The 27796-nt window shown below is 48.2% G+C and overlaps 9 protein-coding genes across 14 annotated transcripts in view; 3 read left to right on the plus strand and 6 right to left on the minus strand.

Annotated features, from left to right (window-relative positions):
- The window catches only part of H257_06540, a 7958-nt gene extending 2052 nt beyond the window's left edge, over positions 1–5906 (plus strand). Inside the window, exons 6-22 of one of the 2 annotated variants that reach the window (XM_009831798.1) lie at positions 1198–1365; positions 1860–1998; positions 2203–2300; positions 2392–2449; positions 2567–2661; positions 2723–3022; positions 3099–3161; positions 3546–3654; positions 3767–3847; positions 3907–4208; positions 4267–4567; positions 4943–5097; positions 5188–5259; positions 5362–5427; positions 5523–5588; positions 5652–5711; positions 5758–5906. In XM_009831798.1, coding sequence (XP_009830100.1) covers positions 1198–1365; positions 1860–1998; positions 2203–2300; positions 2392–2449; positions 2567–2661; positions 2723–3022; positions 3099–3161; positions 3546–3654; positions 3767–3847; positions 3907–4208; positions 4267–4567; positions 4943–5097; positions 5188–5259; positions 5362–5427; positions 5523–5588; positions 5652–5711; positions 5758–5880 — 2256 coding nt within the window. In that variant the 3' untranslated portion in view covers positions 5881–5906. The remainder of the gene's footprint in view (positions 1–1197; positions 1366–1859; positions 1999–2202; positions 2301–2391; positions 2450–2566; positions 2662–2722; positions 3023–3098; positions 3162–3545; positions 3655–3766; positions 3848–3906; positions 4209–4266; positions 4568–4942; positions 5098–5187; positions 5260–5361; positions 5428–5522; positions 5589–5651; positions 5712–5757) is intronic. The other variant, XM_009831799.1, reaches the window with a different exon arrangement.
- H257_06541 lies at positions 5855–10108 on the minus strand. 2 transcript variants are annotated; one of them, XM_009831800.1, is made up of 9 exons: positions 9732–10086; positions 9417–9679; positions 9024–9350; positions 8664–8924; positions 7766–8341; positions 7534–7606; positions 6852–6937; positions 6653–6787; positions 5855–6004 (listed from the first exon to the last, which is right to left on the minus strand). In XM_009831800.1, the coding sequence occupies exons 1-9, from the start codon at positions 10084–10086 to the stop codon at positions 5921–5923; spliced, it is 2160 nt and encodes a 719-aa protein (XP_009830102.1). In that variant the 3' UTR covers positions 5855–5920. The 2 variants fall into 2 exon arrangements, with proteins under 2 accessions (XP_009830102.1, XP_009830103.1); XM_009831801.1 differs by having other exon boundaries at positions 6653–6937; positions 9732–10108.
- A 277-nt stretch (positions 10109–10385) lies between these two features.
- Positions 10386–12970, plus strand: H257_06542 (hypothetical protein; the record flags this gene model as incomplete). Its single annotated transcript, XM_009831802.1, has 13 exons — positions 10386–10531; positions 10593–10752; positions 10826–10897; positions 10946–11109; positions 11252–11375; positions 11456–11587; positions 11636–11719; positions 11760–11873; positions 11990–12045; positions 12121–12157; positions 12221–12378; positions 12445–12517; positions 12653–12970. The coding sequence occupies 13 exons, from the start codon at positions 10386–10388 to the stop codon at positions 12902–12904; spliced, it is 1572 nt and encodes a 523-aa protein (XP_009830104.1). The 3' UTR covers positions 12905–12970.
- H257_06543 (hypothetical protein) lies at positions 12619–15186 on the minus strand. Its single transcript, XM_009831803.1, has 8 exons — positions 15025–15186; positions 14906–14976; positions 14764–14844; positions 14424–14690; positions 14269–14373; positions 14039–14179; positions 13267–13391; positions 12619–13154 (listed from the first exon to the last, which is right to left on the minus strand). Exons 1-8 carry the CDS (start codon positions 15140–15142, stop codon positions 13070–13072), a joined length of 993 nt encoding a protein of 330 aa, XP_009830105.1. The 5' UTR covers positions 15143–15186; the 3' UTR covers positions 12619–13069.
- Positions 15187–15647: 461 nt separating this feature from the next.
- Positions 15648–17798, minus strand: H257_06544 (hypothetical protein). The gene is made up of 4 exons (XM_009831804.1): positions 17561–17798; positions 17372–17512; positions 17116–17321; positions 15648–16622 (listed from the first exon to the last, which is right to left on the minus strand). Exons 1-4 carry the CDS (start codon positions 17790–17792, stop codon positions 15780–15782), a joined length of 1422 nt encoding a protein of 473 aa, XP_009830106.1. The 5' UTR covers positions 17793–17798; the 3' UTR covers positions 15648–15779.
- Positions 17799–18603: 805 nt separating this feature from the next.
- H257_06545 lies at positions 18604–21058 on the plus strand. 2 transcript variants are annotated; one of them, XM_009831805.1, is made up of 8 exons: positions 18604–18896; positions 18957–19258; positions 19302–19637; positions 19709–19789; positions 20018–20113; positions 20169–20296; positions 20352–20552; positions 20939–21058. In XM_009831805.1, exons 1-7 carry the CDS (start codon positions 18617–18619, stop codon positions 20503–20505), a joined length of 1377 nt encoding a protein of 458 aa, XP_009830107.1. In that variant the 5' UTR covers positions 18604–18616; the 3' UTR covers positions 20506–20552; positions 20939–21058. The 2 variants fall into 2 exon arrangements, with proteins under 2 accessions (XP_009830107.1, XP_009830108.1); XM_009831806.1 differs by lacking the exon at positions 20939–21058 and having other exon boundaries at positions 20352–20617.
- Positions 21059–21146: 88 nt separating this feature from the next.
- Positions 21147–22604, minus strand: H257_06546. Of its 2 annotated transcripts, XM_009831807.1 has the most exons (3): positions 22478–22604; positions 22237–22422; positions 21147–22141 (listed from the first exon to the last, which is right to left on the minus strand). In XM_009831807.1, the coding sequence occupies exons 1-3, from the start codon at positions 22536–22538 to the stop codon at positions 21255–21257; spliced, it is 1134 nt and encodes a 377-aa protein (XP_009830109.1). In that variant the 5' UTR covers positions 22539–22604; the 3' UTR covers positions 21147–21254. The 2 variants fall into 2 exon arrangements, with proteins under 2 accessions (XP_009830109.1, XP_009830110.1); XM_009831808.1 differs by having other exon boundaries at positions 21147–22422.
- Positions 22605–22774: 170 nt separating this feature from the next.
- Positions 22775–23240, minus strand: H257_06547 (hypothetical protein). Its single transcript, XM_009831809.1, has 3 exons — positions 23125–23240; positions 23029–23072; positions 22775–22971 (listed from the first exon to the last, which is right to left on the minus strand). The coding sequence occupies exons 1-3, from the start codon at positions 23228–23230 to the stop codon at positions 22903–22905; spliced, it is 219 nt and encodes a 72-aa protein (XP_009830111.1). The 5' UTR covers positions 23231–23240; the 3' UTR covers positions 22775–22902.
- A 468-nt stretch (positions 23241–23708) lies between these two features.
- Positions 23709–27705, minus strand: H257_06548. 2 transcript variants are annotated; one of them, XM_009831810.1, is made up of 6 exons: positions 27085–27705; positions 26335–27026; positions 25602–25717; positions 25026–25524; positions 24103–24244; positions 23709–24031 (listed from the first exon to the last, which is right to left on the minus strand). In XM_009831810.1, the coding sequence occupies exons 1-6, from the start codon at positions 27680–27682 to the stop codon at positions 23751–23753; spliced, it is 2328 nt and encodes a 775-aa protein (XP_009830112.1). In that variant the 5' UTR covers positions 27683–27705; the 3' UTR covers positions 23709–23750. The 2 variants fall into 2 exon arrangements, with proteins under 2 accessions (XP_009830112.1, XP_009830113.1); XM_009831811.1 differs by having other exon boundaries at positions 23709–24244.
- Between the last annotated feature and the right edge of the window lie 91 nt (positions 27706–27796).

Raw genomic sequence — 27796 nt, forward strand, 5'->3', positions numbered from 1 at the left:
ATATATATATATATATATGTATATATTATATTTATAATCTTGGCGCCCTGCATTTGTATATGTATATATAATATATTCGATATCATGGCTACCTGCACATATATGTATACTCAATATCGCGGTATTTTTCTTATGTATATATCATCGTGGCTATCTAACACAAATATACATATATATACTAATAATCCTATCTATCTGACTATATATATATTCATAACCATGGCTACCATGCATCCAACATATATATTTAAAGACATATATACCATTTGAATCCGTTGAATTGGATATTTCTAAGGCCAGTCTTATATTATGGGGTTTATAGCCACGGCCTGGACAGTGCGGTGCTCGTGGACTGTTTGCATGTAATCGTCAATATGGTGCGCAATAACACCATGTCGCAGTCGCTGTTGAGGGAGACTCCGTTCGTGCCCGTGTTGTTTCCGCTGCTTCTGGACGCCGGCCTCCCTTCCCCCGACCAGCCAAATCACCACCCGGCGCCACTTGAAGACGACGACGAAGGCAATCAACCGTCCAGCACAGGGCTGCGTACTACGTTGGACATCCTCTTGTGCCTCGTTGGACCCGTCTACCCCAACGTACGTACTGTCCCCCCTCTTTATACTCCATATATATCGGAATATACTTGCCCAATATTGGGTCAAGGTTCATGTGATTGTTTGTGTATATCTAACAGTATACCTCTTTTGGCTGTGGATGGCGATACACTGTGTGTACCTACCTATCTACCTACCTACTTCCTCTGTTCCAGGTTACTGCCGACATTTCAAAATTCGCATGTTCCAAGTTACTGGTGACATTTGCATTTCATTGGCTGTAATTCTTCAATTTCTATCAATATCGAACATTTATGACATTTCATTGGCTTACAATTGCTTTAAGCGCTGATTATAAACCAATCTTTTGCGAAAATTCATGCAATTCCCAAAGTATCATTCGCCCAAATTGAGTGAGGGCTCGATTGCCTGTGTCAATTCAAAGTAAATGTCGGCAGTAACCTGGAACAGAGGAAGTAGCTAGTTAGAACCTTCTTTGTAGTTTGGTTGGTGTTGCTCCAAGCTTGAAAGACCATGATATATATATATATATAGTACCATATCTCTCTCTAAATATATATATTGAGATATATATGGTACCATATCTCTATAGTATCTGTATTAGCTCAATATACATTTGTAGACACCCCCGGAAGAGCTAGACGAAGTCGCTAGACGCGATCAGACCAAGCGGCAAGAAGAGCGAAGTGCTGTGCAGGCCCACTTGGCCCAACTGCCAGACGTCGTCGCCGCCGTGGGCGAGGTGGCCTGCCACGGAGTCACCGAAGCCGACCGCATGCATGCGCTGCAGGTAACTATACATTCCCCATATTGTGACCATTGCCAAAGGGTTTTTAAAGTTATGCAAAAGGGCTATTACCTACTAGTATAAGGTTGAGTTTGTTTTACCGACGTGGGGGTGGTGGGGTTATCGCAATGTATGCTGTGACGGGATGATGATGATGTTGCTGTTGTGTTTGTGATATGGTCTCGTACGATGGTGGTGACGTTTTGTATGTGTGTGTCTTGTGCGGTGTATATATTGTCGATTTGATAGTACAAATGTGGGGAGGGGGTGCAATCGAATCGCGCCGACCAAACCGATCCACAATCGATCTGATTGGTTAAATTTCATTGAGAAGGTTTTGATTGGCTAATAATTTTGAGCTCATCTGAAGTAGCCAATCAAATCGATTTTAATTCCAACGAGAAACCACGCCACAACACGAAATTTCACTCGAAAGCACAATATATATATATATATATATATATATGATAAAAAAATAGTGATGATGGTGTTGGTAGGTGCTCCACTTGCTTTGTGAAGACAACGAAGCGCATCAGCTCGTGGCGCTTACATGGACGTCCATGACAACGTCGCCGTCGTATGTGCTGAGCATGTGCTTGAGGCTGGACGTCCACCATGAAGAAACCCCCCTTGGCGGTACGCCAAAGTCCTCAAATGAACTCTTCCATCATGTTGATCACCTCTAGTGATTTTGCTGTCTCTGTGTAAAACTGCTAGTTGGTTGCCGTGTGATATACGACTTATTATTACTATACAAGGACGAATCAATATTTATATTTTTATATTTTCGTTTTGGAAAATCACAAGGCAATTCTAGTGTATTATTTATACAATGTATAGCGAGTGCCCGAACGCTGCTCGATGGTGTGTGGCATAATGACTTAGCCAAAATTTCCATCCTGCAGCATATTCACGCACCGCCGCCGCCGCCCCTCGAAGTACGACCGTTGGCTCGATCATATAGAGTCTTTTGATATTTTAGCTCGAATGCTGCTGAACTAACACGACACCGCACATTAAAACACGTAGACTGGTCCCATAGAACCAGTGGGTCAAGTCTTGGTCAAGACGATGGCAACTACCCTCGGTACGTTGTTATATAAGTCAAATTATATGTAGTGTAATCGTTGCGATAAGAGAGTCTATATATATATCCTGTTCTAACACGAAATCGACGATATATATATATATATATATATTGTAGATGCGATGGTACAGCAATCGACGGCAACGTTGTCGTTGACCCCGAAAGATGCGGCCAAAGTTGTGTGGAAATGTTGTGGTCGTTGGCGGAGTTTGGTATGCGATGGATCGATGATATATATATATATCTTTTATTGTGCTTACGTTGGTTGGGTAGTTGCACAACAGTGAATGCAAGCAACTGGCGCTTCGCGTCCCCGCGCCCCACGCTACGCAGGCCGTGAGCGGCAGCTGCTTTTTGAATGCGTGCGTCCAGTGGGTGATGGAGTTACCCCGGTCGAAAGCCACCTACCCCGTCTTCATCGCGCTCTTCCACGTCATCCTCTGCTGGGTGCACGGATGCGGCCCCGCCATCCATGAAATTGTCACGAGCATCCCCACGCTCACGTTTTTGTGCACAACTATTGGCCACATTTCGACAAGCCTCAGTGGTGGCGACGATGCCAGCCACGTCGAGGTACATTTGGTTGATATATAGTACTATTCATGTCCGCGCTATATCGAATTTGAATGGGCGGGTCTCGTGATCATAGGTTGAATTGGCGGGGCTGTCGGCCATGGTGCTAGGCGTGTGCCTGGACGGTTTAGATGGCAAAGTACGTTGCATATATATATATATATATACCTCCGCATTGGCCGTGTCCAAAGATATAAGATAACTTAATTTTAACGTTTTTTTTTAAATATATGATATCTTTTTAATAAAGTATGCATACATATATATATATGTAAATGATTATATACCTCCACGTTGTCCAAAGGTATATGATAAATTATCATCAACCAAAGATATATGATAAATTATCATCATTTAATGTTTTATTATTATTATTATATGCATCCTATAGAACAACAATTTTAGTATATATTTTTTTAAATTGATGATAGTTTAATTTATAGTATATATATTTTTAAATTGATGATAGTTTGGTTGGGAAGGGAGGGTTCTGTCGATGTTTGTAATTGTTGGTGACTATTAGATCATTCCGCTGACAAAGGAGCAGCTACTGGGACTCATCACGCGGCAAATCGGACTTCAAAAATTCACCGACGCGTTCGGCCGCATGCAGCAACTCGCGTCGTTTCAGAGTACGATTCGATTGGCATGTTAGGATATGACATATACCTCCATGTGTCATCATATCCTATGCGAACGCTCGCTCCTTGTGACTTGTTCTTGGGTGGTGCTGGGGGGCATTAGATTCCAAGCGGAGTGGCGGCGTTGATGGCATGTCTGCCGTATACGACAAAGGGTTTGTACAATGGTTCAAACATGTCGCCGGTACTGTTGATATATTTATGTACAGTCATATTTCTCATTGTGTGGGCGTTATTTGGTAGACGCGACGCGCGTGGGTATTTTGCACGTGTACATGGGAAATGGCACCAGTTCGGCTGCCGTGGGGGACGACAGCCGGTCGAAAGCGTACATGGACTTGATCCGCATGCAAGACGAGCAGCTTGAGGCGCTGCGGGACCAGGTGACGCACCTCACGACACGTGGCGCCACGTCATCGTGCCAGGCCACGAAAAACCCACTTGCAGACGACTTGGCTGCCGCGCACAACCAAATTGCAGAGCTCAAGCTAGCCCAAGACCGCAATGAAACGCGGATCCGTGGCCTTACGACTGCCAACGACCTGGTACATTTTTTGTTGAGATAAGCCAAAGCCAATAGAACGAACGTCCTGGGTTGTCTAGGTGGAGCGAGAACTGCAGCGAAAGGACGCAGCGCTCAAGAAACTACTGCACGCGGAGGCGGCTACGACCACCACCACTTTGGAGATGGCGCCGGCATTGACCGACCTGTCGAAAGGACTCCATCGCTCAGAAGAGCAAGAACTGCGCGTGGACCAATTAGAAAACGACGTGCGTCGGCTGACTCGACAGCTGCAGCAGAAAGAGGACGCATTGGATGCTGCTCGTGCCACGATTGACATGCTCTCGGCGCATCAAGCGATAGCGGTGGGTCACAAAGAAGAACAAGAGCACGCCACGTCAAGTACGATAGATATATAGATACTGTATAGTTGTGTACTATTTGTGTAGGTATTGTATATTGTGAATTCGGTATAAGCCCCCCAACTTTGCATGGTTTGACTAATCAATGTTGAATCATGCTGGAGATCTGATTGGTTGAATATACTACTTGGAAGAGCCAATCAAATCATCCACTCAAAATTAGATGAGCCAATAGCGTCAATTCGTGATTCGATTCGACTTTGGGTGTGGAAATTTGTACCGACTATACCACAATATATCCGAGATTACCGTTTATGGAAATGGAGACTTTTTTGTCATATAACGACGTTTCAACTGAATTTGATGAAAAATTTGATTATTTTCGAGTTTGGGGATGGTGATGAGTAGTAAGTAGACGACAATGACACACTGGAACGTCGAGTCGAGGCATTGGAAAAAGAGCTCCGTGAAGCCCACGACAGCCACACAATGACCGTGTCCACGCTCGTGGCCAGGCACGAACAAGCCACGACACAATGGCAAGCCGACGCGACCAACAATTTGAACCAAGTACGTTGATTTGTATTCGTTTCGTCTGGGGGGATCATGAGAGAGAGAGAGATATGAGGAAGCAACCCCAATATGGCGTTATATATGTAGGCCTTGCAATCCCAAGCCAGAGACTTGGCCATCGCCCATGAAACCCAAAGAACCGCATGGCACGCGACTCGAGTACGTGGTCCACCTTCTATACATGGGCCTACTCACTCTGCCGTCCATGGGATAGTAGTACTAGTACTAGTAGTACTAGTTTGCTCACGTCGAATTTCGTAGATCAAGATGGAAACCGAGTTGCATCGCCTAGAAAATGTATTTGATCAACTGCACCACGAAAGCGAGGTATGTAGCCACACAACAGCTTCCTTCTATCAATCCACCACACCTGCTACGACCTCTTACAACCCTGATGACTGAGGGCTGCTCGCTCGGTGTAGAAAAGGCTCCAGTTGGAAGCCCAAGTAAGTCGCCTTGAAGCTGTGAACGCAGCCCACGACCGAGTCGTACGCCACCAGCAACAGTCCTCGTCGATATCCACCCTCCTCATGGTGTATATATATATATAGGTGGACAACTCCCATGACGTGGAGCCGCCGCAAGAAGTGCTCATGCTTGTGGGCAGTTTGGTACAACATGCTAATACTTGTGTCGTTTGAACGTGCAAATGTGTAGGAAATCCAGTGCCGCAGCTTTCGCGATGTGTTGGAGCAGGTCCTCGGCCCCGAAGGCGTTTCGAAGGCGCTTCAGCTGAGCCAAGATCGAGGCGCGGTGCCGTTTTGGTCGAGTTCTTGTTAACACTAAAGACCTCTACCTCTTATCGTTGTCGTCTCTGGTGTTATATTTCGTCGGTCGCAGCAGACAACTTGGCTTGGGCCGTGTTGAGCTTGTCCACGTACAATTCGTAGCGCTCCTTGGCCACCTATAAACCAAATAACACCAAATATATTATGATATTGTCCATCTAGTACACGATACGTATCAACGGTATATTGGTCGATGATTCAAGTGAGTTCTTCTAGTATTGTTGTATGTATTCCAAACTGGAGCGACTTTATGCCAAATATACTGACAGACCCATATGTACAGAGGAAGAAGAAGAAGGTAGCTAGGCAGGCGTATTGTTGATTAGACATATTGCCCATATATATATCAACTATATATAGTATGAAACACAAAAATACTCGTGAGATACGCGCATATCGATCTTCGCCCGTGGTCCATATTTACATACAACATATAAATTTTTGTTATTATCAACAGATCGACTACTTTTGATAATATTATTATCAAAAAGGCCATCTCGATGGATATCAAAAGTACTTGTTGTTTTTGTTGGCAATATTGTCAAATCGATTTAAAATTGGAGCAGAATGTCTTTGGACAATCGATTAAAGAATCGCCTGAGCCAATCAAATCACGTCCTGTCGAATTTCTGCCAATCCAAACTTTTGACCCGTCCGCAGGATTGGGCAAAACCACATCGATACTACTAATTGAATACTGTGTACAAGATTAAATAGGATAAAAAAATAGATTCGCTATGACATTTGGGTGAAATGCACAATACCTGATCGCGTTCAGCTTGCAAGGCGGATTCCAGCTGGTCCAATGCTTGGAGTTTCAATTGAATGTGCTGCATTTGGCATTGTAGCAACGTGCCCACAAGGCTTTTGACTGTATCGTCTTCGTGCTTGGCAATACCCTTGATCATAAGAAGAATCCACCACATGTTCGCTGAAATACGTGAGGTTGGTGGACTGACAGACCTGAGCTTTCGCGGCGAGTACGGCGACGGCGGTGGCGGCGGTCGTGTGAGCTTCGGCAGCGGCTTCATGTGTGGCTTCCCCCTTGACTAGACACAGATGGAACACTCAACCACACAAACTATCCAACCATATGTAGACATATATTTTAATGTATCCTTCAGGGCAATACTAGTTTGTATCTGACAATATATATATATATTTAGGGCCCCTCTGGCTGCCACGAAAAATATCGTCGTTTTCCAACTTTTCAGAAATATATTCGACCATTTTTCAAACGACAGCTTTTGTGTGTGTTTCGCTACTACATCTCACTTGATAAATGGACATACTACGTCGAATTGGTCTATTTTCTGATTTAAAACAATAGTTTCTACTAGTTCTCATTCCAATCATGATATCCATCCACGGACGCATCAAAATATTTTCTAACTATATGAAAAGGGAATGCTTCTCAGTGAGAATAATATATATATAAGAATAATATATATATTTGACATCAACAATTTCTGTGGCAGTATTTATTATCCGCACTCGGCCTTGAAAAAACACATCTCTGCACACATATGGACTAGATGACATACGACATGATTTATATATTGTTATTTCATTATCCTCTCAAGATATAAACAAACGACATATATATATATATATATATATATATATATATATATACTGTACGTACCAGTAGTCATGCCTGCGATCGACGCCGTCTTGGCCAAAGCTTGCGCGGCAGCTGCAACCGAGTGCGGCTGGCCCTACCAAGCCAAACAACACTCACATCACACACTTTGTTTCTCCACTACAAGAAGCAGAACAGCAGAACTGCAGCAGCATCCATTGACTCACATGTAGACACGTAGCCCGACACCAATCCAGTTTAACCTCATTCAGTATAGACACAGGGTGGATATTACCTGGGCGACGACAGCTCCCCCGCGTTGTTTATTCAGCTGTTCCAACTGCACAATCGCCGCCGCCGCCGCCGCCTTGGCGAGCGACGGATCAGCTCTTGCCACGATACCCGCCAAGTCGGGCACGGCGGTGACGTGGGGATACGTCTGTAGTCTGTCGTGCAGTTCGCTTGGGTTGGTTTCCCGTTGTTCAAGAGGTGTCTTTAAAAACTGCGCGAGGCACTCCTTGGCCGGGCGGCCCACGCGCATGGCAATGTCATTCCAATCGACTGGTTGCGACGTATCGACGTCTGTGAGCGCGTCCAGAAGCCGGCGCTTGTCGACCGCCGTCCAGTTGGTCGTTGTCGACACGGGCGCCAACGCGGTAAAGTCGGATGGGTCCAAGTGTGATGGAAACTTGCGGCCGGCAAAACAGGCGCCGCACACGCCCGACCCGGGACGGGCCCCCCATGCATCCAACTTGCGATGGGGAAGTCCATGCTGCACAAGGCGCTCCTTCCGCTTGGCGTCCACCGTGAGCTCAAACTGTACGGGGTGGGCCTCGGCGCACGATTCGCATACGGATGATGCCGCCTTGAGCTAGAAACAAACAGGATCAGGTTGGTATTGATTTTTATTCAAAATTAGGCCGTTTATACATCTGACATATCACAGGTATAGTGTAGATCCGGAGCATACGTCAGTAAAATACATCTATTTACCCAAGGAAGGTATATATATATATAACAGACATCGACCATGGAAAGAAAATATATACAGCAGATTGCCATGACGGACGGTGATGCCAAGCTATAGCTTATATCATCACGATGCGGTTGGCATCGTCAAAAGGACGAGTCCAAGAAGTACACACACATATATATGTATAATATATATATATATTCCAGTGAAACACTCGAACCTGGGGATAGCCGATAGATTCCGAGGACGACAAATGAGTGAGGTCAAAGGAAGCCAGAGATGGTACGTCGTTCTGAAGCGGCGGTGCGGCGTGGGCAGGGACGTGGTAGTTGATCAAGCCCCAGTGCATGAGGAACTCGTGGACGCGGAGGATTGCACAGGCGTCGCCGGCGAGGTTTCGGCGGCACGCGGTCGCCGTCAAGTACACGTGAGGTGCCGCCCTCGATGCGTTGACCATGTAGTTGCGGTACGTCATGTACACCTACAAGCAAATGGGAAAAAAACTCAAAACAAGATGGAGGAAGGGAAGGGTGGGGTAGGGAGAAGAAGATGGATGGACAGAGCTAGAAGGATATATTACCGTGGGGGGTTTGGCTTTGTTGTCTTGAAAGAACTCTGGCAGCATGCGCTTCTCGAGCGGGTGGATCGAGTGGAGGGAAAACCAACGACTACAGCTCGGCACGACCACGGATGGCTGGTCCACTGTCAGCACGGTCGTGGCCTTGAGTGGCGGTGCCGCCGTGGGCGCGAGATGGCCGTACAGGACGTTCGAGGACTCGTCGATAGAGGCGGCGGCGTCGGTGAGTAGAGTCGCGACGGCAGCGGCGGCATCGCCTTGCAGACGTTGCAAGATCGACGGATCCACGCGAGGCTTCTTGGCCTGAGGTTGGTCGTCGTGTGAGTGGATCTACACGGACACAAGTGGTGACTACAGTACCATGGAGAGAGATGGATGGACAAGATGAACGCACACCTTTTTGGCTGTTGTAGACGACGACGGCGTTTCCACGGCAAAGTCCAACGGGTTGACCCATAGGGGGGTATATGTAGCCACGGCGTGGTGGAAGTCGGACGACACGACCAGAGACGGCAACGTCAGCGCTTGGATCGTATCGATGGAAGACGAAGGTGACGTGGACGGAAGTTCTGATCGGAGGACAAACGTGTCGTAAGCGTCGGGAAGGCCTCGCCAATGCACGGCGACGTACTCTCCAATAGACCCGACGATGCGGAAGCCTACGTCGATGTCATTGGATTGTCTGATTGTCCCCAATCGCGATCCCCGTACCATCGTTGTGATCGATGTGCAATGCGGGAGATGTTGATGCAAGGTTGCTGTGATCAAGAAGCGCATTCACGGATGCATCGTTCGACTTGGACGCAGAGGTGCGCACATGTTCGATGATAGTTGAGTGAGAAGGCGTAGCCAGCTGCAGCAAAGGGACAATGTACGTCGTGAACAACGCTTCATTGCGGAACATGAGGCCTGGAAGTACGCCGGCGTGCCACACCGCAACCAACGCATCCAGCTGTTCCTGGGTCATATCCGGAAAGCGAGAGGCCATACATGCACGAAACCCTGCATCAGTCCGCTCTTGTCCAGGTGTCGGTCGGATGAGTGTCGACTGCTTCGTGCTGGGCATGGTGGGTGCTCCTGTCGCTGGAATCAAATCAAATTTGAAAGCATATTCATCTAATTTCGTGGTATAAATGAATGATGGCATTGGCAGTTACAATCGGGATGTGCCATGTGGGAAGACCTTATTGGGATGTCCTCGTTGCGAGAACATGGGCAATGGGAGATGAATAGGATCCTTGGGATGATGCGTCGAACAAGCATTGATGAGTACGTCTCCACAGTGTAGGAAGGACTACATACTGTATGCCTAGGCATCAGACTACCTTATACCTCACGTAACCGCCAAGTAACTGGCATATGCGAATGCCGCCAAAGTGGGTGTGGACATGCATCCCGCCGTCAAATGTGTCTCCGCTGTGGAACATTGAGCCTAGCGCGACCAAGGACATCACGTCGTTTTCAGTCAAATTCAAGCAACTCGTGTCGTTCGCGGCGTTGCAGTTGACAACGTAAGCATCGCTGGCATATCCACCATGATACATTCGTATGATCTTTGCTTGATGCTCACAGGGATGCACCCAGTGGACAAGACCTACGTTTAGGCACAACAGCCTTGCCATTCCCGCTAACGTCCGTTGTCGTTGTGGATGGCTCCATCAACCGCATGCGCAGCCTGGATGGCATCCTAGTGTTTTCCAACGTCCGGGAGCTTCGCCTGTCTTTAAACCAGGTCCACACTCCCTCTCTTCGTCGCTCGCATATCTTTATTACCTCATCATCATCCCACATGTGCTGCGTAGCAGCTGTCCACCCTGCCGCCCCTAAACCACCTCGTGCACTTGCGTCTGTTGTATCTGGGAAACAACTACCTCACGGTACATACATGTACTAGTCCAACTCGCCCCTTAAATCTGGCTAATTAGAGCTTGACGTGGCTGTGGCACCCCAACACGCTAACGCACTTGGACGTGACTGGAAACAATATTGCTAGCTTGGCGGGTGTCGACGCGTGCCGGTCGTGTCTGCATGTCCTCAACGTGAGCGAGAACAAGCTCGTGTCGTTGGATGGCGTTCAGCATTTGCTGCAGTACGTACCTAGACTTGGTCGGCTTCGGGGGGTCTCTATGTGCTGGGGGTTGTGGTATATCTTGTGATATGAGGATCAAATGCAAAGCAAATGAAACGTTGGGGTGAACTACGACGACGACAACGACGGGGGAATGCTGTAGGTTGCGCGAGTTGTGGGGCCATGTGAATGAACTCCAAGACGACAGCAGCTTCGTGCATGTATTGCCCCTTTGCCACTTGCGCGTGCTGTCGCTGGGGCAAAATCGCCTGTCGAATTTGGACACGGTATTTATGTACATACACTGGTCGATTCAACAAGGATGACGTTATCCGTGCTATGTCGTCGTGACATGTCGTCGATTTAGGTGGCCAGCGTGGTGCTGGGCCTGCCAAACCTAGACGACGTGAGCTTTGTCAACAACCCCGTGGCCGACTGCGACCTGTACCGCATGCGCCTATGTCAACACCCTAGGTTGCGAGTCCTGGACCACAAAACGGTGCAGTGTCGCATCTAGTGACGTTATCCAACAAAGACGCGTACGTAGATCACCACCGCCATGCGACAGAGTTTCACGCGCATGCGCAACACCCAGGACGTCGAGGCGTTGGTGGAGCAGACGACGCTTGGGGTGCGTGACATGTCTCGCTCCTGATAACGTCATGAGGTAGTACCTCGCGCACGTGGACATGCAAAAGCACGTGTTGGACCAAGGCATTCGCTTTCACCGCGCTAGGGAGCAACGCATGACGGACGCGTTCACCCAGTACAAGCACAACATGGAGGTACTTGGGCTAGTTAGTAGTACTACTACACTACTACTACTACTGCACCGTAGTATTAATAGTAGTAGTCGTAACGTTAACCCCTCTCCAAATGTCACGCGTGTGAATTGTCGTAGCGGGAACTGGACGACTGTGTGCACTTTGCCCATGTCTTGTCAACGGCCCAAGCTCGGTACGGCTACAATTGTACAAGGCCTATTGTATTGCTGCAACATATTCCCATTCTTGGATTCGGTTTTGGTGGCAGGTCGGCGGGGTACTTGATGTCGAATGCAGGGCTAGAAGTAAGTCTGTTGTCGTGATGACAAGTGTGTTGCAGACTGCGCATGAGTTTGTCATGCTGCTAGGAATGGAAACGCCAGCTGCAGACGCTCCACATTCCACCACTAGACGACGCTACAGCGGCGACTGCCCTCGAGCCGCATGCGTGGCGACGTGTCAAACATGTCGAGATGGATCATCGCCAAGCGTTGAATCAACAACGAGGAAACCATGACGTGGCATCGTAAGCGTTCACTTTACATATCTTATGGGTAGTCAGTCGTGTCACGAGCACACTCTATCGAGGTAGACCACACTCGTCAACTCAGATGGCACGATGGGAACAAAGTCGTCGGGTCGAAGCTGCGTTAGCGTTGGCCAGTGTACGACATCACTATATATATATATATTATATATACTATATTATACTACTTCGAAGTAGTATATACAGTATATTAACTATAGTATATATATGGTACAGTATATATTGCGTGCCTGACGCTCTTGATATGTTGTAGAAACTCAACGTGGGCGACGCTGCACCCAAGATGCGACCGATTCTTGATTGTTTGCAAACCACACACGAAGCGTATGTCGTTGAAAAGGAACGTTTGGCGCGAACGATCCAACGCACGTGGCGACGACATCACCACAGTGTCAACACAAACCAGAATGCGATACAGACCGTCGACTCTGTCGCAGCGGCAGCCGTGAAAGCCACGTCCAACAAGTTTCGATTTTGGCGAAGGTCGACGAAGGCACGACGATGACATAAAAGGACATGCGCAATACAGTTAATCAACACTGTACATAAACAGATGCATACTGTAGCCCCATAGCTACTGGACCCCGTCATATAAATAGGGTTTGCAAGCATTGACTTTCGTGCGCACGTCACCATAACTTTAGCATTTATACAGTATCACATGGTGTTATTACACCATGGTTTCTTTGGGTTTTGGGGACACAGACATGCCAACGGGTCGTGGCCACCCAGGGAGTAACCCCCATAGTTTAAACCTATTACAAGAATGTCATTTTAGCATAAAATTCTAAAAATATCTACTGAAATAATATATATGTTCAAGAAATATCTTTTGAAACATGACCATTTGATATAGATATATATCACCTGCATGTTCCAAACACGTGTTCCCAGTTGGCGTGGGCGCTGCCTTGGTCATAGGGCGACTCGACACGACCACCGCGTTGACGCAGGGACGCTTTCGACCGATTGATTTGATATTCAATCGAGGTCTAGGAATATTAAATTAATATTCTACTTTGAGGACAATATATATATATATATATTGTTGTGTGTATTTCAAACTGGAGCGACATCAACCGACAGATTGAAATGTGGAGAAGAATTGGAAAAAGACTTGACGTTGAGTCTGGATATAAAAAAAAAACCCACCAAAATCTTCGATATTTTGGCAATTTCTATCAAATAAGCAACAAGTGAAAAATTCGCTGTCTGGATCTAAAATTTGGAGAATTCTTTATTTTGCCAAATATCACATTATTGGGCAAAACAACAAGAGGTTCAACGGACTTTAATATCTAATCTAAACGTTGGCAATTAATTATAAATGAGAATCGTGGAGTTTGTTTCAAAATGAGTTTGATCCAGACAGTCTAAAATAGGTGACAAATTCCTCAAATTTCTCAGAGGGTGAGTCAAAATGTCCAATCAAGTGCCAAAATCTTCGATCTTTTGGCAATTTCCAACAAATCGGCAAAAAGTGAAAAATTCGATCGTACATTGTGTGATACGCCTGTCCCCTCACATACAAACGTCAGTACAAAAATAGATCAACGGATTTCGAGAATCAGCACACCAGTGTCCGTCCATATATTTTGGCTCAAGGGGCAATATATATTCATATATACTTTCAGTATACCTGGGCAGTGAGGATCAAATATATATGCCAAGCGGTGAGGAATGTCAAGAGCACTCCAGACGACGTCGTGATGAGAAACAGTGCGTACATGGACGCTTGAGGGCCCAAGAGTAACATATTGGTGCTCAGCACATGCGCCATCTATAACCACCAACGGTATTGCATGTAAAGCCCCAGCCAAAAATGTGACCAAAGGCATGCCAAGATTGAAGTATAAAGTGCTTATGTACCTGTGACAATTCCAGCTTGCTGACACTGCCTACGGCGGGTGAAAAGCTGAAAACAGAGCAAAACCAGCATGCGACTGTAATCCACACGAGAAACCTCCCAAAGTACTACAAGAAGGCCATGTCACTACGTGAGTGAGGGCACTATTTAGTAGCACCTTGGTGTTGTTGGCCCCGACGCAATTGTTGAGCCACGGACAATGATGGTCCATCTGGTCGACGCAAGCCTGGCAGATGGAGCAGTGGTGCGCGCGATTCGGCCGCGTGATTTTGCATGTGCGGCAGTACGACGTCCAGTTCGGATGATGGTCGGACGGGAGGAGGAGGATGTCGGCGGGTGGCGTGAATGTCGTGCCGTCATCCTCGTCCGACTCGTCGTGGTTGAACTCCATCACGTCGTCGAGGCGGCGGATGGGAATCACTCCCTACGACGCAATGAGCTGTATGCGAGACAAGAGATCACCGTGCGTTGCATGGGTATATATGTCGTATTCGTACTGGGTTTGTGATGAGGCACAAGATGTAGTTGTACATGATGTTCGCGACGAGAAACACACACGCGCCATCGTATGCATAGACCTGTTGGGCGCGCAACCCCTCGATTAGCGTACACATAACGTAGCAGATTGATTGATCGTACACCCAGCGGAGTGGTTGCAATCGTGGGTGCCACGCACCGGACAAAGACGGTTCCGCAGTACGCAATTATTGCTATGGGGTGTCAGCGCTGTCCTTGCGCACGGAGGTAGGTGTACGTACCAGACGCCATAGTGACGAAGAGGAAGCCACCGCGACGCATCGATATGATGCCACACTGTGTCACGGCATACGATACATAGAAGACGTATTGGAAGCACCGATTCGAGAACGATGGCATGCCGCTCTTGCGCAATGATCGGCGGTAGCGAACGTGAAACGTCGAAATCGAGGTTGGATCATTTCTACCAATCCGATGACGAGGAAATATTTTTGCGTATGGATGTAAAAAAAAACCAAAATTTTCGAAATTTTTAACAAATCGACAAAACGTGAAAAAGCCCTTTGTCTAGATCCAAACATTTGGAGAATTCACTAATATTTTGCCAAATGTCATTTCTTTCGAAATCAGTTTGACATCCAGACAGTCTAAAATAGGGACAACTAAATTGCTCGATTAATTTTCGAAATATTGATTGGGCCAAAATTGGGATGTGATCCAGACCCTAGTAAAATTCGGAGTTATATTAATAACATTCTATATTATTCCAATTCTCAATAATATATCCTCGAAGTATTAATAAACAATTAAGCGTTACTGTACAGTACCGCTCTTGGGTGCCTTGGGATGCCGATAACAATGTACTAATAGTCTGTACTAGTACTTCGCATGTAGTCGATCCAGATCGTCACACCAAGAACAAAGAAAGCCCTTTGTCCCTCATTCGCAGCTTATATGAAAGACCGTTAGTCCAACTATTGTACACGATCTACTACTGTAGTACCTAGTTAGTACTATTACAGTATGAATTTTTTCTTTATGGCTTGGTGAACGTGTACATGCAGTACGTGTCCTCCATTTCGTTGAAATGCAAGTCAAACAAGTTGGTGGCGTTCGTCCCAACCAGCGGGTTCACTTTGAACGCGTCTGGCACGACCTGTGCGTGGCACGTGAACCCGCGGGCGTCCATGGCTTCCTTGAACTCGACCAGCGAGTCGCGCTGGGTCGATGCCACGTGCAGGAATTTTCCCCGTGGGGCCAAGATCGCATCGACCACTTGGGCTAAAATGGGGACAATGTCCTTGTGGTACACCAAATCGCTGCCAATGACCACGTCAAATGCCCCACTCGGGCCATACGTGTTGGGTTTCGCCCAGTCGACCGCCTTGACATCGAGGGTTTTCTTATGGGTCGTCGATGGAGGAGGTGACACTTGCCACTGTTTGCACTGGCCCTTGTGGCCCTTCCACGCAGCCTTTTGGCAGTCTCGAGAGCAGTACGCAGCATGGCGGCATCGACCGCACAAGAGCAGCTTCCCGTCGGGGTTGTCGGTTGTAAACCGCTGCAACGTGCCGCACTCGTGGCAGCCCCGCACGGCCGCCGACTCGTCCAATCGATTCAAGGTGGCGTTGTAGTGCAAATTGTCGACCGTGTGCTGGTACAAATCGGTCAGCACGACGCTAGCGGCGTCCGTGTACAAGTACGTGGCGACGCCAGACACGCCGCACCCCGCACCGAGTTCACACACGGATTTGCCGGCAAACAAAGCGCCGTCGGCCAGAACCCAGCGACTGAGAATGAGCGACGCCGACCAGATGCTCACGCCCGTGATGTCTTCTTCGGCCGTCGTGCCAAATGCAGATTTCTCCATGTCTAAAGCCTACGATCACACGAATCCATGGTGTCAAACTACGATATTGGCATGCCACTTTTAATTTGGACGGGGTATTGATATGAGGCAGAACCAAATCGACAGACAATCGGCCGACCAATCAAAAGCCAGAACATCTTCAAGTGGCCAATCAAACTCCTGCAACCATTGATAATGGGTATGTGTACGTGCCTTCAAATAGTGTGAATGACTTCACACAGTTCACGTACATAATATAGTGTGTAATACCTATGTAGTACCAAAAATCGACCGATGGATGTGGTGAATCAGCACAAGAATCCAATTTTTATTGCCGGAAAGCACAGTATTACTGACCTTCTATCAAATATGTGATACTAGGATTCAAAATAAACAAAAAATATCATTCATCCAAGCAGATCATATATATATGAAACAATCCATGTAATGTTAATTGACCTTCATTTAGAACAAAATGCAGTATGAAATGCAGTGCACAGTACAAATTGTTTGGGGTACGAACCAATTCCCGGGCGTGGAGGATCGGTGTCGCCCCAAAATCAAAGTCGAGCACCGTTTCTTGGATGATCTTGGGCTGTTTCTTTGATGAACATGGCTCGACGTCATCATCTTCGCCTTCAATCGTGAGCTTGGAGTCGCCCGTCGCCAGCCCCGACCCCGCGGCCAACTTGTCGTCGGACGCCGACGAGTGTTCGAGCAACAATGCCACTGCAAATACACAAGACAGTCAAAAATGCATAGCCATGGTGGTGGACTACCAATGTCGGTGTTTTCGGCTTGGAAAGCTTCGGTCACGCAGCCGCGGCCAAATGCATTGCGGGCAAGCACGTCGATGTTGTCGGCGAAATGAGTCAACAGGAGCTTCACCACGTCCAAGTGTTTGTTTTGCACTGCCCAATCTAGAGCCACAAGTCAGTCACCATAGACATTGCTCGAGGTCACCGTACGAAGCGGAGAATTGCCACTGGCATTGGCCACGTGCTTGGCGCCACGGGAGAGGAGCAGCTGGACGCTCGTGATGTGGCCGTTCGCACACGCCATGTGCAGAGCCGTATTGCCAGAGTGCTCGTCTTGGAAGTTCACAGTCTCGACAGTCGCATTCGCGCACAGTTCTTGGAGGTCGTTGACGTCGCCAACGCGCGCCGCCGCCAGCAGTTGCGCACCAAGGTCAGCGTTCATCTCGTACGTCGATGATTGATTGGCCCAACGGATTGAGGTTTATCCGGATGATGTATGATTGAGTGAAATGATGATATTTGTATCCAATACCATCGGTAGAAATACCAAAAGTGCAATGGATTGGTTGAAAAACAACCCAGCATTACCGCCTTGCGGAAGTACTACTGTGATCCACTCTTATCCGAATCCGGATATACATAGTTTCAATTTTCATTATGTTTTATCGAGGTGTATGTGTATCGTGTTATATAGGTTATTAATGTGCAGAGTACTGTGACATAATAAAAAGACATCTTGGAGTATAACATATGACAGGTGTACTCTATCGTGAAGGTAAACCTCGGATAGCTTTTATCAACTTATATAGGAGTCTGACTGGAATTGGCTGTCCGACTCATATCACGCAAGACGACATCTTCTAAAGGATGGATGCATGCGTGCGTCACAAAGTACGGGTTACTGTATCTATATTTGTAGCACTTGCCTGTGTAGGCGAGACCAAGAAGCAACGGGTGCTGCTGGCTGGGTCGAATCTCCGAGTTTGATTGAGGTTCTATCTGGGTGCAGTATAACTCCATCACTATCTCATCAACCCATGTATCTACACATGTGAAGCAGCCATTCCTTGCATTTGCTTTGCTGACATCTGCCCTCAAGGGATGTTGAGATACTAAGTAAGCTTTATGCTGGCTGAGAGGATCCGCCCCTGTCGACACCCTTTCCAACATGCACCTGCACGCTGATTGGTCAGCTTTTTCCGATAAAAAAAACGTAAGACAGCACCGGCGTTACGGCAGTCAGTTGTTACATTACAAAGTGTGGCGATGGGGAACAAGGCAAGCAAGGGTGGCGGCAGCTCCAAGGGACTGCGTCCAGGTGTGCACAGCGAATCCGCCACGGGAGGATTGCGCCCGCAGCCCCTCCCGCAGACTAGACAGCCGAATGCGAGTGCTCCTGCGCCGCATTACCGACAACAAGAGAACAAGGCGTCCGCGGTGTTGCCGCCGCCTGTACCGAACGCCGTGCCAGTCGCGTCCACGCAGGTCCCTGTAGCGGCCACGTCGTCCACTGCGGCGGGGAAGACCGCTACAACCGAGCCTGATTGTACGAGAGAGCTGTACCAATGCATCAGCTGACTCATCCATGATTGCTTGTTCGTTGTAGCGGACGGCGAAGACATCAGTGGTCCGAGTGAGCAAGTAACGATCAAAGACGCAGACGGGTCCACGGTGGTGCAGGCGAAAGTGACGATCGAGGACTTTGACTTGCTCAAGGTGCTGGGCAAAGGCAGCTTTGGCAAGGTCATGATGGTGCGGAAGAAGGAGAACCAGAAGATCTACGCCATGAAGACCCTGCGCAAGGCCGCGCTGATCAAGCGCAACCAGCTCTTGCACACCAAGACGGAGCGCAACATCTTGCAGCAGATCAAGCATCCGTTCTTGACCACATTGTCCTACGCGTTCCAGGTCATCCCGACACATCTCTGTCAATCCCTCACCTTGTCACTAGACCCCCGAAAAGCTGTACTTGGTCATGGACTACTGCCCCGGCGGCGAGTTGTTCTTTTGGTTGAAGAAGGATCGTCGGTTTTCCCAAACCAAGGCGCGGCTGTTCGCCGCGGAAATCCTCCTCGCGCTGCAAGAACTGCACACGCATGACATCATTTACCGCGACCTGAAGCCAGAAAACATCCTCTTGGACTTGGACGGACACATCCGCCTCACAGACTTTGGTCTGTCCAAGGAAGCCGTGACGGGCGCCGGCGCCGTCGGCGGCACCAAGACGTTCTGTGGCACCCCCGAGTACTTGGCCCCGGAAATTCTCGAAAACAAAGGGCACGGCAAGGTACGTTATATGCTCCATATCCTGGTCGTGCAATACTGACCATTTGGGTGATGATGTGTATTTCCGAGTAGGCGGTGGATTGGTGGAGTTTAGGCACGCTCATCTATGAAATGCTCACAGGACTCCCTCCGTTTTACGACCAAAACATGCAGGTACGAGATTGACGTTGCTATTAAAAAACACAAATTTAATTACCAAACCAACCATCCACCACGTTGCCGTTGTATTTTTTTTATATATTATATTGCATTCTTCCAAACCCATATGGAGGATCGATTATCCATTGAATTCTTTATTAACACTTTTAATATTTAAAAGACTTTTGTGTGTTATATAAATGTCTTGTATTTGGACAATCGAGGTTCAATCATGACATGTAGCGCATGTACGACAAGATTATCAACGCGCCGCTGCGATTTCCGTCGTTCATGTCGGCCGAAGCCAAGAGTCTGCTCACGGGTTTGTTGCAGCGCAAGGTGCGGTCGTGTTTTGCTAAATATGACGGAAATACCATTAACATCGTTGGTTTAGGTGGGGGATCGATTGGGTAGTGGCCCCACGGATGGCGAAGAGATCAAGTCGCATCCGTTCTTTGCTGGGTTGGACTGGGACCAAGTGTACCGTAAAGAGGTTACGCCCGAGTTCAAACCCCCCAATCGGTACTGTAACTTGCAGAGTTCAGTTGCTGTCGTGGCTGAGAAAGTTGTTGCTTAGGCTGGGCTCGATTGACACGAGTAACTTTGATTTGGAATTCACGGGTGAAAAGCCCGTCGACTCGGTCGTGACGACCACCATGAGCGAAACCCAGCGCACCAAGGCGCAATTCTCTGGGTTCACATACAACGCTGACTCGGAATTGGAAAAGTAGAGTGAGGTGTCGTACACAGCAACACCCTTTGATAATTGCATGCAATGGTACAAGCAATATGTTAGGATTGTGTTGATCTGTGGGGCCATCCGTGTCCATACCTAAACTTACCAAGCATATGCGTTCGTGTTTGTGGGAGGAAATAAATATATATAAAATACAGTGGCAAGTGGTATTAATAATTAGTAGTATTAGCATGTACAATTTTACTTTGAGGGCTACTTTATGCATGAGTAGTGTGGTTTTAGTTGGTTTCAAAGTAAAGATATGAATATTGTGCTTTTCACTGAACTTTGGACTTCGCAGTCGAAACTTCAAAGCGATTTCGAATGTATTTTCCATGTTTTTCCCGACTGATTTTACCCAATCCGAAGCGACAGTCTGGAATGGAGTGATGCGATTGGCTTAAGACATTCATAATCTCTTTGTTTAGGCTATTCGATTCGCCTCCCCAGTCCAATTTAGTGTTGAATACACAATACCACGCGCATTGTCGAGATGCCGTCGTATGGCATATATTACAGCGAAAGTAACTTTAGATGGCCAACATCGCACCACTGAACAACATGCCTTGACTACCTGTAGGTAGTAGTAGTACTACTACTACATACTCCAGAGTACTTGATTTCATACAGTCGTTCGTACGATATCTTTGACATGTTTTATATACAGTATATGTGGGTGATGATAGTACATTAGTACCGGTAGTATGGTTGGACGAGAGAGTAGGTGGTGCTAGAGCACTATATTTATGCGACGTCGTCGTCTACTGCGTTCTCGTCGGTCGTGATGAACGTGGTCGATGGCTCTCGAGGTGCAGATGGCTTTTTGGGCTTGATAACCCTCGCTTCGGGCGGGATCACACTCACGTTGTTCTTGTTGATGCGTTCGCGGGGGTTGAGTCCGGCCTTGATGTCCTGGAGCTTCTTGGTCGTCTCCACCGACTGCTTGGACTCGAGCACGGCTTGGACGTTGCGGTTGCGCTGCAGCAGTCGCTTCGAGTCCAAATTGCGCTGCTTCACATGCTCCTTCCTTCGGCCGTCGATGCGCTTGAGCAGCGCTTGGACTTCGGCCTGCTGCTGCTGCCTGAACTTGGTTTCCTTGCGCGTGAAGATCACCTGCAGCGACTCGTTCATGGTTGACCGCTCGTCGGCCTCGAGCTCGTCCGCGATCAGCTTGATCTTTTGCGCCTCGGCGTAGTTTTTCTGCTGCGCGAGGCGGTGTTGGCGGCGCCGCCACTCGATCAGCTCCTTAGAGAACTTGGGCGGCCGCTCCATGAGCTCCTTGTGCAGCTTCTCCTGGAACGACCGCAGGTCCGCCGTGTGCTTGTCCGTCATCTGCCGGATATACGCCTGCGCCATGCTATCGTACTCGTCCATGTATTGGTCCCACGCCGTGTTGAAGTCGGTGTACTGCATGTTGTGTGCGATCTGAATGTCTTGGCGCTCGGCAATCTGCTTGGCCTTGAGCGACTTGGACTGTCGCTTGGCCTCTTGCGCACGGAGGGCGATGAGCTGCGTGTCGGCGCGCTGCGCTTCGAGGTAGTTGCCGTCTTCTTCACACTTAGCGCGGTACTCTTCCAGGATGTTGATAAACTCCATCACCTTGGGGTCTGGCCCGAGATTGTACGGGCCATCTACGCATATATGCGTATATCAAACGACAAGAAGGTGCTTGTGGTTGAGGTTGTGATTGGGGGTATGTCATGTGGATGGGTAGGTAGGTAGGTACCAATGTCCGGCTGACTCCGAATGAGCAACAGAAACTCGTCAAAGCTGATGGTTTCGTCCTGGAGGTCGACGTTTCGGAGCAACTCGTCCGCTTCAGATGGATTTCGACCCAGTTTTGACAGAATGCTCTCCAGATGGGTCGTGGAAATGCGCCCAGTCCCGTTCTCGTCAAACAGCGAAAATACCGCTATACATTCAGACGACATGACAACGCGACTGGTAGGACAGGCTGGCCGACGTACCGCTCAGGGCATGGACCTCCTCGGCCGAGTACTCGTCCGACTGTTGGTGGCCTTCCTTCATCGCAGAAGTTGACGATGATGATGATACCTACTCTATCGGATGCGCTCCTCTCACTACGATACGACCAACGCACACGTCTATTTTTGCAAAAAGGCACCAAGTGTATTTATAGATGCCGTTTCGACGTTCAGATACGAATCCAAGCACATGATTGGCCCACAGGATTCTGGCAATATTAACAATGCAGGTTTTCACAGCAAAGTGGCTGGCTGACACGAACAAACGAGTGTGTAGGACGGCAAGACCGGTACTGTAGGCGTGGAGGGATGGCTTACGTAATGGAGAGTTATGCGTCTAACGTTATACTAGCGACTAGTCTGAGCAAGTCATCATGATGTCCAGTGGACATTTTCTCCACAGGTGGTTACGGGGCTGCAGGAGGGGTTCGCGTTCGTCGCTCTTTGCGATGGCACGTTCGAAACGCAGTCCATTCCTACGCATGCAATGCATGGCCATTCTGTCATGCTGATAGAATCTTGATGCATCGCACCTCGTTGCACGCTGACACACTTCCAGTGTGCTTCTTCATGCACGCTACACGCAACACCACTTGTCAAGTCTCTGCATACGTCATGCTGGGATCTACCTTCGACAGATTCGTATAGTTGTCGGCATCCCGTGGACTCGACCGCCGCGGGGTGCAGCGTCGCGTCGCCCGCTTTACACTCTGTGCAGTCGTTCTTTGTCGGCATGGCTTCAAATATGAAAGTGCGACAATAATATAGTGTCTTCGTGCACTTTCATTGGGTAAAACCCATGCAAACTTTAAATAGTGTATGACGCTCGCAAGGACATGTCACATCATTTGTGCAGCAATGTGCCAAATAATGTTATGAAAAAGTTACTCGAAGTACTATTAAAAAAAAGAAATATATTAATTCTAGTAATATTTAGGCAGCCCAATATATTCGAAACAATAACTATTAATAATTGCAGTTTGACGCCCCAGAACAATAAATAATTGTGGCCCCTACTATTACCATACTATGTGGCTAAATATTGGCAATATATGATTATCAAAAATAGAGACCAATCCACGATTGCCTTTGTAAACACCCAACTGAGATCATATATATATCTTTGCTCCATGCCTACATAAGCTAGTACTTATTGCGGGATCCCCGAGCTCGTCCATCCTTGATAGCATTACAACAATGATCGAGCACACATATTCGACTACATAACACATCAGGCACTCGTAACACGTGCTTGTTAAGGGGTATTTAGCCACGGGTGGTTGAGCACTTCAGACGCGGTGATCCGCTTGGACGGCTGGAAGCGCAGCATGGTCTCCAAGAAGGCCGCAAATGCATCGGCATCGACCGTGCCGAGCTCGTACTTTTCTGCGAGCACATCCTTGAGCGCCCAGTACTTCAGGTTGTGGATCTTCTTGAGTTCGCCCTTGCGGTTAAAGAACTCGGAGCTAAACTTGCCGTTGGACGCAAAGGTCTTGGGGATGCGGCCCAGCAGCTCTATCATTTGGGCCAAGTGGTCTAATTCAAATGAAGTATATGGTCATCATGTAGGGTTAGTTGCGTCACCATAGCGAAGAAGCAGGACGTACCTTCGTCCCGCGAGTACGACTTGCTGCTCTTTGGATCAAACAAGAGCTCCCCCGTCGCCAGTTCAAACACAAAGCACCCCATCGACCACATGTCAGTCGACTGGTCGTAGTTTTGCCCTAAAATCACTTCGGGACTGCGGTACTACACATATCACACCAAGATTGTCATTGTACATCATATCTCATACATCGTCACAGAAATAGGTACTGACACCAACACCACCACACACAAACTAAGTTACTTAATACTAATACTACTTACTACTCGAGCATATAGCATATACAATCACAGACTTGATTCCGAATGGTTCCATATTTTGTAAATGCTTCCCAACTCTTTATTGCATTTTGCATATTGCGATTCCAAAGTCCGAGAAATCGATCGACCCGATCAAAACCACTCCACAACACGACCACGCAACATCGATTTAGTGTACATATATATATATAGGACTTGACAACAATATATATATATATATATATATAACCATGCAACGTCGCACATTCGTGTGGGGTTTCAAATAGTGTGACAAGAAAGAATGCCGTACACAAAACCTCGATCAACCAATGAAACCGTACAAAACCTCAATTGATCAACCAATGAAAACATAGCAAAAACAATAATCGATAAAAATATAAAAAGGTCAAGTGTTCTTCATCCTATTGTCAAATAATATCGATTCGAAACTGGACGAGCCGTCACCAGTATCAAATGTCTTCTTCAGAGAATGGATTCAAGAACCGCCTAAGCCAATCAAATCACATGTTGTCGAATTTCTGCCAATCCAAACGTTTGACCCTCCTCCACATACGAATCGTTGTACAGTATCGATAGTTTTTAAACACGATCAAATGGATTCGACTGCTAGTTGGCGAAATCACACAAGTAGTCCAATTATATATTCGAGTCAAAGGCACCATACCTGTCGGGTTTGAATGTCCTGGGTAAAATGCTTGTACGTCCAGCATGCGTTACCCAGGTCAGCAATCTTCACTTGGTAGTCCGGCACGGCGTCGGTTCGTGCGGCGTGGTATCGAGCCAACACGGCGTCTTGCCACGTCTTCTCGACACGGTGGGACAGCGGCGCCACTTCGTGCCACGCCCCGCATGCATCTTGAAACGTAGTCGAAGCCAAGTACATGCCTTGGAGCACCCGACGTTCGTGGGCGACGATGTCGGGTACTGGGAAATGGAACCCAGGAATCACATACGCCGCCGACGGCCGCACGTTCAAGAACGCCAACCGACCTGGCCACGTCGATTCCAAGACGTGGCAGATCCACAGGACGTACCGCGCGTCCAACTCGAGGCGCCACAGACTCATGCTTCCGTCTATCGGGGGAATGCCGGAGGTGCTGGGGGGGATGCCAAGGGCGGCGTCTACTTTGGCTGGCAGGTCCCGGCGGTCGTTGCAATAGTGCCTAAAGAACGACATCGCCATAATGGTGCATAAGAAAATGAGCATAGGTATGATAGGTATATGTATACGATGCATTACTTGAGCGAAAAGCACGTGGCGCGTCGAGAGCCCACGACAGCAGCAGACATGGCGTCCGTCAGCGGTAGCTTGAACCTGTAGACCCGGCGCAGGACAGGACCCAGTTGTGTCTTCACCTGTGCAGACACTGAGGACAAGAGCGCAAGAAATGTTCAAATTCTGTCACATAAACTCGTCGACTTGCATCATACAGACCAAGGCGACAGACATTTCACATGTCCAGTACTAGTCCATATATACACAAGCATGCTGGTGTTGTTATAGTGAATGTTTGTGATTCTAAACTGGACCGACGTGCGGAATGTATGTATGTACCGATCCAACCAAACAAGAATCAGTGTGAATCAACCGCCGAACAAACTCGCCGGACCTTTGAAATTTCATATAAAACCAAGTTGAAGAGGTACCTTCAATCTATTTAGCCAATCAAATTGCAACCTTCATTCATTGTAGCCAATCATATCTTCAATCTTTGTAGCCAATCATATCGTCAATCTATTTAGCCAATCAAATGACAACCTTCATTCTATTTAGCCAATCAAATTGCAACCTTCATTCATCTTTGTAGCCAATCATACTCGTTTGCTCGAGATTCCTTGGGGATTTCGTCCTTGGGGATTTCGTCATCAATCCCCCCAAAATAGGCAAATTTGACCGAAAAGCACAATAACAAATATATATAATCCCTTCGGCAACCAACAAATATATTCGCATTTCAAACGTCCAAGTGTACCTCGTGGGGGGGTAGCCACAGCATGATTCGACCGGCGAATTCTTGAGGAATGGGGTAATCTCGCGATTGTTTGACGGGTACCACGTATGACAAGAGTGTCGCAGCCAAAGGCTCGAAAACCGTTCCAGGAGTGCTGGTGCATTCATTCTCACGGACAGTCTCCTGGGGTTGCAAAGGGGCAGCGATAACGTCATTCGAACAAGGGGCAGATGGACGGACGATACTAAAGTTGGACAAGAGGTGGTCATCCGTACGAGCCGCGGGGGGGGCTTCAAGGACGTCGTCGCCAATGTCGTCATCATCCACGCGAAGCGATCGCTCCAACTGGTCGGCGAGGGTCTTGTCCGTGTCTTTTTTCGATTGCTTTTGCTTTTGTCGCTTGAGTTTGCGCTTGAGCTTTTTCCGCTCGTCCGCGTTCAACGTGGCGGGGTCGACTTGCACCGCGGCGCCGCCATAGTCGGCCGGCGCCACCGACCGGAACGGCGGCATCTTCATGAGCGGGGCGTTAAGCAGCACGTTTTCCGGCTTGAGGTCGGTGTGGATGATCTTGCATTGGTCGTGGAGGAACGCCATGCCTTCGAGCATCTGCTTGGTCATGACCTTGAGCAGCGGAATCGGGATGCCCTTGTAATCGTATCGTTTGATCAACGTCAAGAGGTTGTCCCCCAGCATCTCAAACACCATGCACATGTCTACCACGAACATGAGAGACGACGAAGAAGAAGAAGGAGATGACGTAGAGCAACGTACGAGTGCCGTGGGGTCCAACGTGCTCAAAGCTCGCAATCAACTTGACAATGCGCGGGTACGCGCCGCCGGACTTGGTCGCAGCCTCGTTGACGCACTCCAGCAAGTCGACTTCGTCCCGCGCGGCTTCCATGTAATGGGATGCGCTCTTCTGCACCTTCATGGCGACGTCCTGCCCCGTTTCAGCATCGCGACACCGCCACACGGTTGAGAAGTGACCCCATCCTAGCTTTTCCAACACCGTGAAGCGGTCGTTGTACACGTCGCCGACGTTCACGCGATGGTACCCGCCAACCTTGTAGCTGCCTTCTTCTTCCTCTTCGCTTTCGGACGATGACGCGTCGTCTTCGTGGCTCGAGGCACTACTGCTGTCGTCCGATCCTGCATGTCCCTTCTTCTTGGGATTCTTTGTCGTTGAAGCCTCCGTCTTGTGCGTGGGACTGCTCGTGACGTCGTCCTCCGTCTCGTCTTCTTCCAAGGACGGCATCTTCGGCGCCTTCTCCTTCTGCTTTGTGCTCCCCGCCTTGGGCTTGGATGCTTTTAACTTGGCCGGCGCCGCTGCCGCTGCCGTCTTCTTTGTACCGCCCGCCGACGAAGACATCCAACAATGCAATTCGAATTTCGATCGAATGGCGAAACTCAATGCTGGAAAACTGAGTGCCGTCCAGCCAATCACAGGCCAAGATTCGCCGCTACATATTTTTTTGTCAGACAT

This window comes from Aphanomyces astaci (assembly GCF_000520075.1).
Source record: "Aphanomyces astaci strain APO3 unplaced genomic scaffold supercont1.13, whole genome shotgun sequence".
Lineage (NCBI taxonomy): Eukaryota > Oomycota > Saprolegniomycetes > Saprolegniales > Verrucalvaceae > Aphanomyces > Aphanomyces astaci.